Source organism: Denticeps clupeoides, chromosome 6, assembly GCF_900700375.1.
Source record: "Denticeps clupeoides chromosome 6, fDenClu1.1, whole genome shotgun sequence".
Taxonomy (NCBI): Eukaryota; Metazoa; Chordata; class Actinopteri; order Clupeiformes; family Denticipitidae; genus Denticeps; species Denticeps clupeoides.
This window is the reverse complement of record NC_041712.1, coordinates 14241236-14256449: the sequence shown is the minus strand read 5'-3', so window position 1 is coordinate 14256449 and position 15214 is coordinate 14241236. Positions and strand designations below refer to the sequence as shown.

Genomic DNA, 15214 nt, shown 5'->3' with positions numbered 1-15214 from the left:
TTAGCAACGCAAGCTCAGGTGACTTGAAATGGGACACAGCTTCGAGCACATTGGAATGCAACGAGAGGAGGGAGATTCTGGTTAACATTTGAAATGGGACAAACTGTTTGCATCTCTATGGCACATGTAGCCTCAGAAAGTTGCATCCTCTGAAATAGTTTAGTTGGGGTTTACATTCCACCACCTCACCGTACAGCAATACGTCTTCTGTGCATTCGTGTCCATGAACAGTGCAAGTGCGTCTCAAGATTTTATTTGCATATTTCCATCCAGACATTTTTCACCTTTAATAGTTTGTAAATACATGAACACCTTGCACGTGTGGTAAAAATGCAGAGAGAGAGAGAGAGACTCTCAGACTCTCTCTCTCACACACACACACACACACACACACACACACACACATGTATGCATTGATGTTTGTAAAAAAAAAAATATTATCATCATCATAATATTAACTTTGATAATAATATTTCTACTGTTAACTTTGATTTGCCATTGCCATAAGAAGGCCAAGCTTTATCAATATATATATATACAGTAGAGGCCAAAAGTTTGGACACGCCTCCTCATTCTATGTGTTTTCTTTATTTTCATGACAATTTACATTAGTAGATTCTCACTGAAGGCATCAAAACAATGAATGAACACATGTGGTGTTATGTACTTAACAAAAAGTGGAGACCTGGCCTCCACAGTCACCGGACCTGAACCCAATCCAGATGGTTTGGGGTGAGCTGGACCGCAGAGTGAAGGCAAAGGGGCCAACAAGTGCTAAACACCTCTGGGAACTCCTTCAACACTGTTGGAAAAGCATTTCAGGTGACGACCTCTTGAAGCTCATCGAGAGAATGCCAAGAGTGTGCAAAGCAGTAATCAGAGCAAAGAAACTAGAATATAAAACATGTTTTCAGTCATTTCACCTTTTTTTGTTAAGTTCAAAACTCCACATGTGTTCATTCATAGTTTTGATGCCTTCAGTGAGAATCTACCAACGTAAATGGTCATGAAAATAAAGAAAACACATTGGATGAGAAGGTGTGTCCAAACTTTTGGTCTGTACTGTATAATTAAAGTAATTTCCGCGCCACAACGTGGTAACCGGAGGCGGTGGAGCTCGTGCTTCTTGGTGCATAAAATCGGGGTCCCCCCCACCCCACCCCGCCATCCGTCGTGTACTGTTCACGAGTTCCTGTCACGACAAGGGAAGTCGTTTCCACGAACCCGTCGACTCCTCGCTCCCATACGAGGCGCTGGTTCGAGTTTGCAACCCACTGTGGGTATTAAAAAAAAAAAAAAAAAAGAAATCCGTGAAATACCCACCACACTCGCGATTTCCCGTTTTTTCCTCTCTGTCGAGACTTTGGAATATTGCACTGTAGCGCAGGTGTAACTTCTTTTATCGAACCTTGATTTTAGCCATTGTTAAATACTGTTTATTTGCCTTTGAAATTCATTTGCATTTGACTTATCGCCTGTTTGCGGAGAGTAATGGTTAGAATGTCACCGTCCAGTGCGGAGTGTCACCCCAGTGTCGCGCCAGCCTGTTGCGAATAAAATCAGATCTTTGTGCTTTCGACTTTTCAATCAAACCCCCGAGCTCTGAGCTTGTCATGCTGCCGCGGATAATCTCTTTATCGATGAAAAGCATCGAGCTGAATGGCCGGAGGAATGGTGTCGGATCGGGTGGCCGTCCTTTTGTCTTCCTCCCATCAGCGACCTTCTTCTTCTTCCTCCTCCTCCTCCTCCTCCTCCTCCAACATTCCCCAGTTCGCCCGGGCAGCAGCGGCCATGCGGAGCCGGGGCGGGACGTGGATCTGGATCCTCGCCGTCGGAGCGGGACTGCGGCTGGTCGAGGGCCTGAACCGGACCTACTGCATCGGGGTCCGGGAGGTGGTCTGGGACTACGCGCCCAGCGGGACGAACCTGGTCAGCGGCAGACCCGTCACCACCGACGAGTACGTTCTCACCTGAGCATGCAGCCCCGGGTCTGGTCTTCAGACAGAGATCGCCAGCTAAGTTTTTATCATTGATCCGGATCAATTATTCATGTGCGGTAAAAGCCACAGGCTGGAAACATGCTGGATGATGAGAGTTAAATGAATCACACCAAGAACATTTCATACAGTTTTAAAACAACAATATTTTCTATTGTGCTTATGTTACTGTGTATCGAAACGATTTTGAATAATAAACTATTATTTAGTGTTCACTGTGTGCACCGTGTGCTGCTGTGTATCACAATGACAACTTATTTAATGGTGATGCCGAGCATATTTTGCCCTTGGACAGCTTTGTAATAGTTATTGATAAGTTATGATATTTTTCCCAAAATTAAATGTGCTAGGTGGTTTACTATCGGTGAGAATCTGAGCCAGAAGCTTCTAAACCTGAAAGATCTGGTTGACCAGGTACACAAGAGGTGTAGCAGATTAGGATTTTGGGGTGTAAAATGAATGTATAGCAGCTAATCAGCAAATTTAGTATGAGTGAAAATGCCTTCTGCTGCGTACAGATTTAAGATTGTATTAGTTATTGTGTTTTAATGGTTTTCCTGAAACATGTAAATTATAGTGCCTATTGGTATAATTGTTGTTGATAATGATAATAATAATAATACTTTGCTTCACAGACATGCCTCAGTGTTTCTGTCACAGGGTCCCCACCGGATTGGCCGCCGTTATAAAAAAGTAGTTTACCTGCAGTACACAGATGAGTCCTACACCAAGGAAATTGCCAAGCCCAGCTGGCTGGGCTTCTTGGGCCCAGTTCTAAAAGCAGAGGTCGGTGACTCCATCATCATTCACCTGAAGAACTTTGCCTCCAGACCCTACTCTCTACATCCTCATGGGGTCTTTTATGACAAGCTTTCAGAAGGTAAAAACATGAACTAATCACGTCGCACAATGAAATATACACCAGTTTTTTCCATAACTGTCTTTGTGTTGAGCACTTCTTTCAACCTGTAATGATGTCTCAGACATGAAATTTGGAATAATAGGGTCCGTGAAATCTTGATACATTTAACATTTGCAGCTCTGTCTAACATTACTTCAAGTGTGAAAAATGTGGCACCATTTCAGAAGAAGACAATCAGGGTCATATTGTATTCATAATAGCACAGGATCTTCTCCGGGGTGACATTTAATATGCAGAAAAGAACATGCTTTCTACACAGTGAACGCTCTGTTTTTTCAGGCTGGGTGAGAAGGATGATCTGATATCGAAATATCAGGGCTTGACTGTTGTTTACAGTCCTAAACACTTTCTGAACAACAATTGTGTTGGTCTTGTATAACTTCAGGATCATAAACTTTCTGTAAACTGGATGCACAGGCATAGTGTTACTAAGTATTGGTTCACTCTTTGATTAATATTAAAAAAGATGAATATTTATAATATATGAAGCATGTCAGAGATTTATATAGCATTATAATAAGGCATGGATATGTTAGGAAAAAATATTGCACCATAATTTGTACTTGACGATCGAGGCCTGCTCAGGCTTGTTTTTTACAACCTTTCCCAAAAGGCTGTGACCAATTGTCTGTGTCCGTGCATCATGTTTTCCCTACTGGCCTTATTTGATGACAACCAATTACACATACACACGGGTATTTAACTCCAATCCCAACTGAGAGACACTAATTCCACACCAGTATATTTCAATTGGGAGCGATTATTTAACCTGCGTGGAATCTGGGCCATGGATGCTTCTGGCCTGCTGCTCATAACAACTGGGAAGCAGTGGTATTATGTGAAGTTGCCCTGGAGGTGGGATCTTTAAGGCCTGACATGATCATTGACAGCTTTATGTACAAAGACACTGTCAAAACGGCAGGATCCACTCTATTTTATAAATGTTACATTGTATACTTTTTTTTTTTCAATGGACACTGCCAACGCATCACATCATCACATCGTAGTGAAGTCAGCAAAGGAATGCACAGAAATGTCTGTGAAGTCGGTTTTTGACATGGGCGTAGGACAAAAATTAATTAATTTATATATTATGCATGTGCAGTTTTCTATTACCCATTTGCGAATGGCTGTATGCTGTTTTTGTCAAACCACCTTGATGGAGACAGCAGGCGCAACGTCTGCATTCAATAGGCATCTGGAGAGAAAGCATCATGAAATGTAAGATAACTAATTATAAGATCATTTACTACCTCTGCGTTTCTTGTCGTCAAACTATGAGGAAAAACCCTAAATCTGACAAAGAATGTCGTGCATGCACGTTCAGGGGGAGATATTTTGTTTTTTTGCAAGCAGATAGATCACTACTTCAGAGCCCCTTAAGTACCATGAAATAAAAAAAAAGTCCTGTGTACACAAGTTATTGAAAGTGAAAGTGAAGTGATTGTCATTGTCTGTGTAGGCCTTCTGTCGGCCGAGCCTGTTATCTGTCCAGATGTTTCTATGTGAAAGAGCAGCAATAATTTGTATGACATTCTAAAATAGCTGATTAGCTGAGTCCTCTCCATCATGAGGTGTGTTTTTAAAGATTTAAATGTAAATTTAGAGTAAATTATTTTAAATAACTTGTGCGCAGTTCATGGTAAAGTTTGTTAAGTCTGCAGATCAGTGAACCAGCACAGTCTAACTAATGTTAATTGGCTAGAAGAATATGTATTTAAGAGTGTCAGTGAACATTTGAGAGTCAAATGTCTGGTCTCTTTAATTCAAAGCAACGGATCATCACATATTCATAGCTTACCCGAGGCATCTGTCCCTGGTGTAAGAGACTTAATATTAACATCTTTCTTGTACATCCCATCTCTTAACCTTGATAAGGGCTGATAGAATGGTTATAGGAGAGGAGTGCTTAAATGAGAGACATATGGACATTTTAATTGAAAAGACAACATGAATTTTAATTTTAATGAGTAATGACACTTTACATCAAAGCTTTTTTTCTCTATAGTTGATCTGAGTATTGTGATGTAAATTCTAGGTCTTGGTCTTGGTCTTGATCAGCCTTGGTCTTGGTCACACCTTAGTGTGTCTTGGTCTCAGGCTTGGTCTTAGTCTTGGTACCCTCCAGTCTCGGGCTCAGTTTAGGCAGTCTTGACAACAAAAATACCACATTTACCACAGAACCCCCATTAATATTTAAATGTACAGTGCTGTCACATTATTGCTGTTTACTGCTGGTCAGTTGCACGTCCACTGCACAATGCATTATAAATATGTACATTATATTTCCCCATATCTATCAGTATTCCATGCACCATTTATCAACATCATACTGTATTTACCCTAAGTCTTCAATCACTTAGTCCTACTAAGTGGTTTTGGACGTGGCTATCAGAGCCCGTCCCAGGACACGGGGTGCAGAATGGGAACAAGCCAGCCCACCACAGGGTACACACACACACACACACACACACACATACACACACCATTCACTCAAACCAATGGACAATTCAGTGTCGACAATTCACCTGGTTTTGGATTCCGGGAGGAAACCAGAGATCCTGGAGAACCCACTCACACAAGGTCCTAGCTGAGATTCAAACTCACAACCTTGGAGGTGTGAGGCCAAGTTGACAAGTCGCACCACCATGTGATTCTATCATTTTTTGTTTGCATAGATATGTAAAAATGTATCATATTTACATTAAATTTACATTTACAGCATTTATCAGACGCCCTTATCCAGAGCGACTTACAATCAGTAGTTACAGGGACAGTCCCCCCCTGGACCAACTTAGGGTTAAGTGTCTTGCTCAGGGACACAATGGTAGTAAGTGGGATTCGAACCCGGGTCTTCTGGTTCTTCTAGGCTACTACCACCCTGCTATAAATTTATGTAATCCATTGTACTATATTATTTCATGCTTTTTACTTGTATTCTTATATATTAATTTATATTTATTCAAAAATAAAAAGAAAATCTTCTGACTCAACCTATAAAGATCGGTTCTGGAGCCATGAAGAGCCCACTGGTCTCAACAGGTTATGGGTTGAATGCAAAGGACAAATTTAATTGTGTTCACCATGTGCTGTGCTGTGTATCACAATGACAAAAACAATCACTGTGTGCTGCATAACTACACATGTGACAAATATGTGACATATTCAGTAATGCACCGCTGGTGGCCCCCTTGATTGATGATGGTGGTGTGTTTTTTTTCAGGTGCGTTTTATCCAGATAAGACCTCTGAGAGGCTGAAGCTGGACGACGCAGTTCCACCAGGGGGCACCCACACATACACGTGGACTGTAAAACCAGAATACGCACCGACAAAGGGTGACGCAAACTGTTTGACCTGGATCTATCACTCCCATGGAGATGCCCCACGAGACATCTACAGTGGCTTGATTGGAGCGCTCCTCACATGCAAAAAGGGTGCGTTCCTCTGCACTTTGTCCCACCATAATTTAAACAATAGGCTCTTTGACTCATTCATTATAATTATTATTTTCTGTCTGTATTCTTGTTCACTCATAATGGTGCATCATTCAATAAACATAATATTTCAGGCACATTGCAGCAGGTGCCAGGATCATACTCCACTGATCTGAGGCGTACTGATGTGGACAAAGACTTCATTCTCATGTTCAGCGTTATTGATGAGAACCAGAGCTGGTATCAAGAGGAAAACATCCAGTCTTACTGCACTGATCCTGCAGGAGTGGACCCAAATGACCCAGATTTCAAGGAATCCAATAAAATGCATGGTTTGTCAGCATTTTACTTGTTGTTTGCTACTAGCGCTCATCGTTTGTGTGTGTGTGTGTGTGTGTGTGTATATACACACACACAAACTATGTTTCAATGGAACATCAGTAGCAATAGACATATATTTAAGATAATTGGTTAGTAATACCGCTGTAGCAAACTTTTAAACTTTTTTATTCTTCCCCCACTATAACCACAGTCATTAATGGATATATGTTTGGTAACCTGCCTGGCATTGAGCTGTGCCTCAACCGGACAGTGGCCTGGCATCTCTTTGGCATGGGCAGTGAGGTAGATGTCCACTCTGTCCACTTCCATGGTCAGACATTGCTGGACCGTGGGCATCGTGTGGATGTCCTCAGTCTTTTTGCTGCCTCCTTCATCACTGCCAACATGGTGCCTATGAATACAGGAACATGGCTTTTGGCCTGCCAAGTCAATGACCACTTGATTGGTAAGAGCTCCAGATCTTTCTAACATATACAGTTAATGCATTCATTTATTTAATATTTCTGAATATTAAATATGAGTGAGTGAAAAGGCCAAACTGAATGTAGTTGTAGGTTGTTGGTCTGAATATGTTTGATGTCTGCAGCTGGAATGGAGGCCCTTTTCCAGGTCAGTTCCTGTGGAGTGAGGAACGTGTCTGGATCTGCTGCTCCACCTCAAGTGAGGCAGTATTTCATTGCAGCAGAGAAGGTGCTGTGGAACTACACACCCTCTGGACTGGACGTTTCCAACAATGTTTCGCTGACTAAGAATGGAAGGTAACTAAAATGATTTAGTGTGCTAGTAGATTTTATTAGCAAATATACACATGTTCAACTGTATCTCTCTTAGCCAGTCAGAACTGTACTTTGGAAAGAGTGGTGGCAGACTGGGAGGGAAATATTGGAAGGTTCAGTATGTGGCATACACTGATGACACTTTCACCCAAAAGAAGAAGCGTACCGGTGCCGAGGTCCACCTAGGAATTCTGGGTAGGTCCTTTTGTCTGATAAGCACACGCTTTACAATTTTCTGTGAGAGTTCACTTTGAATGCTACAGCAACCATGATGCAGACATTGATTGCTACTAAAAATTGGGTCTGATGGGTCAGTATGAGATTCTTTCCTATTCATGATTTCTTTTTGATTCATATGGTATATTTTCACTTTATTGTTGAAAAATAGCAATGTGGCATTCTCAGCTTTTCTGGAATTTTTTTTAACAATTTCATGTGAACTTCACTGTCTGTCCTGATCCTGTTTCATAGGTCCCGTAATGAAGATGGAAGTGGGGGACATCCTGCAGGTTTCCTTCCTTAACAAAGCAAACCGGAACTACAGCATCCAGGCCCATGGTCTGCAGTACAAGAAGCAATATGAAGGAGCCACCTACCAGGATGGTGAGAAAAATACTGTTCCAGAGCCACAAGGCTAACTTTCATTGAATTTCCTGTTTAGTCATTTATTGTGAGTGAGGGCTTGAATGTTCAGAAATAGAAGAAAAGAAAAGAAGAAAGAAAGTGAAGTGATTGTCATTGTGAAACACTGCAGCACAGCACACACACAAAATATGTCCTCTGCTTTTAACCCATCACTGCTTTTAACCCTTGGTGAGCAGTGGGCAGCCATGACAGGCACCGGGGAGCAGTGTGTGGGAACGGTGCTTTGCTCAGTGGCACCTCACCACTGCCCCAAATATTTTTATTTGCTCAATTTTGTACATTTTTTGGATTATTGGATCTGACATCCTTGATATTTTACATTGATTAAAAGCATGTTTATTATAGCTTTATTGCAAGACAAATTAGTAAAAATAAAAGTTGCCTCTTTTAGAAACAACACAGCTCTGATATACCCTCTACTTCATAATGCTGAGGTAAATCCAGTTAAATTTTAATTTTATTGATCAACTTTTCTGTTTATTAGGTAACGTGAAAAAGGGGTCACAGGTTCCACCAGGCGAAAAGTTTGTGTACAGGTGGCAGGTGACAGATGGACCTTCTGTCAATGACCCACCCTGCCTATCATATCTGTACTACTCCTCCAGCGAGGCGGAGAAAGACACAAACTCGGGCCTCTTTGGACCCCTGCTGGTGTGCAGGAGAGGTACACTGAACACTGAGGTACGGAACAGAGCAGTCATTCCTACACAGATTTAAATTTGCGCAATATTCTGATTGTTCTGAAGTCAGATAAGCCTTATGACCTTGAATAGATGGAGACGGAAAGAGAGTTCTTCCTTCTCTTCTCTGTACTGGATGAAAATCTGAGCTGGTACTTGAACGACAACATAAAGACGTATGGGAACAAGGAATCAGACGTCAATAATGAGGATTTTCAGATGAGCAATAAAATGCATGGTATTCAGTTTTTGTCCAGATGGGTTCAGAATATAAGTATATGCCAGGCAGGTTTATTATTATCTGCCTAGCTTGTCTATATTAACCATACTGACTCGTTTGTTTTCTGTTGAGCTGTGAATGGCTTCATGTATGGCAACCTGCCTGGCCTGGACATGTGCAAGGGGGATCGTGTGGTCTGGCATCTCCTGGGCCTTGGAACAGAGGTGGACATCCATGGGATTTACTTCGAGGGCAACACCTTTCAGTTGGAGGGTCTGACGCGTGACACGCTCACCGTGTTCCCACACACCATGGCGACTGTGACCATGCAACCAGACTCTGCAGGCCAGTAATGTCTACAAGCTGTCTAACCCACCAACATCTTTATTAGATGTGTTGTGTAATACATCCCTCTCAGTGAAATAGGGCACCACAGTATTTAGGAGTTCTGGGACATGAGGGTGAAGAACCCTGTTCCAGCACAGTGTTCAAAATTTTGGTCACCCAGCTACTTTAGGCATCTGTTCAGGAGTTGAGGCTATGTAGCCTGACTATAATTTTCTGGATGAGAAGTTATTGTTGCATTTGGACCTTGTCTACAGGTGTGTTTGAGGTAAACTGCAGGGTATTCGATCACTACTCCTCGGGAATGAGACACCAGTATTCGGTGAGGAAGTGTGAGGCAGAGCGAAAACCCCAAACCTCCTTTGCCAAGGTTGTGCAGTACTTCATCAGTGCTGAGGAATTGGAATGGGATTTTTCCCCCAGTCGTGCCTGGGAGCTGGAGAAGCATAACACCACGGCAGAGAACAGGTGGGGTCTCCTCAGTCCTTGTTCATGTCATAGCATGCCTTAGCTAAACACTGTTTACATCTACCTGCATTGTTGCTGATGCTGATACCATGGTGCCATACCATCATTGTCTTTCCTTAAAGTCAAGGGAACATCTATGTTGGGAAAGGCGAGAACAGGATTGGCTCCAAGTATAAGAAGGTTGTGTACAGGGAGTACACCGATGCTACCTTCAGCACACGTAAAGCTCGGCCGTCAGTGGAGAAACATCTGGAGATAATGGGTCCGTTGAGATTATGAGTGCATTATCCATTATTTTACTGTGGACACTGTGGATATATATGCTAATGTTGTTTCTTGTGCGTTTAACAAACAGGTCCTATAATCAGGGCCGAAGTTGGTGAGAAGATACTAGTCACCTTTAAGAACCAAGCCAGCCGGCCATACTCTGTTCATGCCCATTCAGTGCAGACAAACAACATGCACAAAGCTGCTCAGCCTGGTAATCTTTGCACATACCATACACCCACATTGTTGGCTTCATATTTTTCATGGCTCATTCATTATGAACAAATGTGTATTTGTAGGTGAGATAATGCTGTATGAGTGGAATGTACCAGAAAGGTCAGGGCCGGGAGACTCTGACCCCAACTGCATACCTTTTACCTACTACTCTGACGTTGAACTTGAAAAGGTGGGACTCTAGTAATACTATCATGAATGTGTCAGAATAATTCTGAATAATTGTTTAGATAATAACCTGTAAATGCAATTGTAATTATACTGTATAACTGTACTTATTTCTGAGGGCCTTTTATTCACAGATTTTATAAAATGAACCCCAATGCAGTGGCTTTTTGGATAAAACATCTCTGTGGATTCTTGTAATGAATAATGAGCCTGCATGTATTACATTTTTAACAAACACCATTATCCAGAGTGACGTACAATTAGAGGTGTGAACTTTCACTGGCCTCATGAGTCATCATCATGAGTCATTATCAATGCATTGCGATGCATCCCATAAATTGTCTCCATTGTCACATGATGTTTCCAATTCAAGAGTTAAGGTCTCGTACACCTGTGTGGACACTTTGCTTTGCTACAATGAGCAGAAAAACTGTTGGTGTTCAGTCCATGCTCAACTTGTAACAGTTACATATGCTGTTAGTGTGTTTTTAAATGCTATGCTGTGGGCGGAGTTAGCTGCCTGCCCCGGTCCTGCTGCAGATTGACTCTCCACCAAGCAAAGGAACCGAGCAGACTGGTCCCAGCTCCCTTTATTATTTCATTTTGTATGTCATTAAAGAGTTCCCTTCAGACCACCAGCGTCTCCTCCACTACATGACCCTAACTCATTACAACCTGAAGCCACAAATGCCAGAGAATGCCTGGTTCAGAAGTCTGTGGCGTCAGGTGACTGTGGACTGAACACAGACTGTTTTTCTTCTTACTGGAGATAATCTAAAGACAGATTAGATCAAATGGGACACACATATACGTAGTTATCTAAACTCTCCATAAACTGATAGATAATGTTGTAGATCTCTGTACACCCAGAGACTGTTAAGATTAGCCTTTCCTCCAATCCCGCTTCATGTGTGTGTTTCAAAGTGGCAGAAATAACATTTGCCTGTTTTGATTCTATTGGTCACTCGAAAATATGTCACGCCATGCAATGGTCAATGTTCATCAAAGATGAGTGCCGCTCATCACAGAAGTGGCTCTATAATCAGATCAGGCCACCAAGGTCACTACCAGCACTACACCATTATGATATAATCGATTATATGCATACAATTAATTTCAACACCCCTACTTCCAATCAGTAGTTACAGACACAATTGTATTTAGTTGGATTTGAACCATTGACTTGGTGGTTTTCTGGTTCATAGGCAAGTGTGTTACCATCTAGGCTACTACTATTGAGGTCATAGGGTGTGTCAAAGTTTTTAAAGCCCTACATTACGTCCACTTACAGATCTGACTGAGACATGTTAGCATTTATGGTCATGAAGCAGCCAAGTATGGCTCATTGATCTTGTCCTCCCATGTTGCAGGATATCATCAGTGGATTGGTGGGTCCCCTGGTGATCTGCAGGAAGGGTGTTTTGAACATAGCCCGGCGCAGGAATGACGTAGATCGGGAGTTTGCTCTGCTCTTCCTGATTTTCGATGAAAATAAATCCTGGTACCTTAAGGACAATGTGAGGAATTACCTCAATAACGTTTACGTCCCGGATGACGGATTTGTGGAGAGCAACAGAATGCACGGTGAGGGGGTTATTCTTCCTGTTGCTGTGTCAAACAGTGATGATAGATTATTTGGCAAACAAAAGTCAAACTGTTTCTCCAGATATGTTATCATTATTTTGCACTGTCTTGTTTAAAATGCAAGGGAATTTGGCAAAAACATGTTTCTCTTGGTTCCTCCTCTCTCAGGAATCAACGGAAAGGTTTATGGGAACCTGCAGAGTCTTGTCATGATGGAGGGAGAGACGGTGGTCTGGTACCTTTTGGGCCTGGGCAATGAGATTGACATTCACACCGTCCATTTCCATGGGGAGACTTTCATCTACAAGGTTCTTGTGTTTTTTTCCTCATGGAAATTTGCCCACCTCATTGACATTCCCATAACACAGGCTCCTGCACAATTGTGGGCTGGGTAATATAGGCTTTGTCCCATGCATCTATTTGGTCAGCAGAATTCTGGTGTGGTTCTGGTTCTGACGTAAGACTTTATGGCTCATTTGCAAACAAAGGTCATGTGCCGCAGGGTGCTTCACTCCATCGCTGCAATACGTCCAACTGCAAAGCACACAAAAAAAGATCAATGACCATGTTGACCTTCCTGTCACAGATGAAGCAGGCCCATCGTGCTGACGTCTACGAGCTTTTCCCCGGGACGTTCCAGGCCGTTGAGATGGTGGTGAGAAACCCTGGAACATGGTTGATGCACTGCCATCTGGCAGACCACATACATGCCGGGATGGAGACCACCTATACTATCAAAAGAAATGCAGGTTAAAAAAACATTTTATTATACCCGCTTTTACTAATAAGAGCATTGTATGAAGAAGTCAGTCCTTCTAGTTCCTGCAGATAATAAAAATTACATTAAAACAAAATAAATTGGAATAAAAATATGGCAAAATCTTTACATATATGTTATGATTGCTTACAGTGTAGTGTCTTCCATCTTGGCCCAATCTGTCTTTAAGGTAATTTGAATTGTCTGTAGTCTAATATGCATATCACACCCAAGGGTTACTGCAGCTCGTGAGCTTCTGCCAAGTCCGAATGACATTTTAATTAGCTGAGTCAGATCTTTTACAAAAGTTGTTTACTTTTGTCTGATAATGTCAAATTTTAGACATTATTGTTCATATTGTTTTCATATTAAATGCAAATCTTAGTCTGCCAATGTTTGCTTTTTAAAACTGTCAAAAAACACAAATATAAATATACATTTTATAAAAATAAACAGATCTGCTTTAATATCCAGTATTTCTTAATTTCTCCAATTGATGCAATACATGGAACCAGACTGGAACTATAATAATGTTAAAGGGTTAAAGGAAAGAAAAATCTTAAGAAAGGTTGTACCATTCTTGTCATACCTTTCACACTGCCTGTCTCTTTTGCTCTTTTTTCCAGATGAATTCTTTTCAGATGGTAAGAACTTTGTTATTGCAACTTTAGATATATACACACACACTGCATATATATATATATATATATATATATGTGTGTGTGTGTGTGTGTGTGTGTGTGTGTGTGTGTGTGTGTGTGTGTATGTGTGTATATATTAATGTTTTACTGCATTATAAAGTTCATTTTGAATTTCCTCTCATAGCTGCTCCTGCTCTGCTGGGACTGTGCAGGGACTTCATCTCATCTCTGGTCATTTCATTGGGGTTGTTGCTGTCATTATCTCTCTGACATTATTTCACTGTTCTTCATAATAAATTAAGTTCATTCTATTAAAACTACTTTAATTTTTTACTTTTTTTTTATTCAGATATTGTCAACTGTTATCAACTGTCAACAAATTTGTCCAAAGCTAATTTTTGTCCACATAAATATATATTACAATTTCGTTTACCTGAATTGTTCACAGATTAGTTAAACGTAATTGTTTTTGGAGAATTGGAAGTAAATGAGGATCAAACTTCATTAAGACTATATCTCAGGGGCTTGTTTTTGGAGATGCATACATGATCAAATGTAAGCCCTCCTTGCATAATGATTGATGAAGTCATAGATCGTTGATATTTTTCAAGCCTTGTCTCCATTCACATAGCCCATGTGATCGTATTTTAATGACTAATAGCATCACTGATTATGAAATACAAATACGTTTATAAGTGACCAATAACACGTGAGTGTGCACAGTCTGCATTGTTTGTGAGAAACCCCTCAGGCAGAATGTGTTCTTTCACAATCTTGTATATTTAGAATCATATATGATACCTAACAACATATTTTATTATTGTCTGCCTGAATTAAAGAGAAATTTAAAAACGTCTTTTTGACATGCCTTCATGTACATCAAAAAGCCAAAGAAAAGACATGGGTTTTAAGCCATCACACTTGGTGAGCAGTGGGCAGCTATGACAGGCGCCCGGGGAGCGATGTGTGGGGATGGTGCTTTGCTCAGTGGCACCTCAGTGGCACCTTGGTGGTTTGGGACTTGAACCGGCAACCTTCAGATTATGGGTCTGTTTCCTTACCCACTAGGCCAACCACTGCCCAATAAAGTGCATTACAATAATCCAGCCGGGTGGTGACAAAGACGAACATAAATTTGTGGAAGTGGAACATAAATCTGGTGATTTTCTGTGTGGCAGAGGAATGAAACACCATGTTTTCCAAGTTTGGAACCAAGTGAGAGTGTATGAGAGATGAGACAGGGGCCTAAAACTGAGCCCTGTGGGACACCACATGAGAGAGGTGCAGAGGCTAACGCAAAAAGGCCACCACACCAAACAGGATCTGAACCACTCTAGTGCTATGCCCCTGATTTGAAGAGCCACTGTGTCGAAGATAGCAGTTGAATCTAAAAGTATAAGAACAATGCAACCACCAGAATATATGTCACGTCCGCTGACGGGGGAAGGAAGGGACAGAACATTCTGAAAACAGCATTTTATTCAGAAACACAAATAAACGTGGCGCGATTGCCGAAAACAGGGAAATGAGGGGAAAACCCAAACTATCCCCACAGGCATGTGGTAATTGCCAGAACTCCAACACAATCAAAACAGTTGCCAGGTCAAGTTCACGAACAGTTCACAAAAATGCCACCACTCCAGAGGGGCGAAATCACAGGCTTTTTAAAAGCCATCCTGATTGGCCCAAGATGATGTTTCCAGCTGTAGCCAATCCTGACAATATACATTAT

General features: G+C 41.5%; 1 protein-coding gene across 2 annotated transcripts; it reads left to right on the top strand.

Moving 5' to 3' along the window:
- Positions 1-1770: 1770 nt before the first annotated feature.
- On the top strand, positions 1771-13802 carry LOC114792070 (hephaestin-like protein 1). Of its 2 annotated transcripts, XR_003750089.1 has the most exons (21): positions 1771-1958; positions 2633-2877; positions 6143-6355; positions 6490-6687; positions 6888-7142; positions 7284-7455; positions 7529-7668; positions 7945-8076; positions 8603-8799; positions 8892-9036; positions 9151-9363; positions 9621-9831; positions 9954-10093; positions 10187-10312; positions 10398-10504; positions 11871-12084; positions 12253-12392; positions 12671-12833; positions 12995-13031; positions 13468-13485; positions 13667-13789. XR_003750089.1 is itself a non-coding variant. In XM_028982897.1 (20 exons), exons 1-20 carry the CDS (start codon positions 1792-1794, stop codon positions 13750-13752), a joined length of 3282 nt encoding a protein of 1093 aa, XP_028838730.1. In that variant the 5' UTR covers positions 1771-1791; the 3' UTR covers positions 13753-13802. The 2 variants fall into 2 exon arrangements, 1 of the variants encoding a protein (XP_028838730.1); XM_028982897.1 differs by lacking the exon at positions 12995-13031 and having other exon boundaries at positions 13667-13802.
- The last annotated feature ends 1412 nt before the right edge of the window (positions 13803-15214 follow it).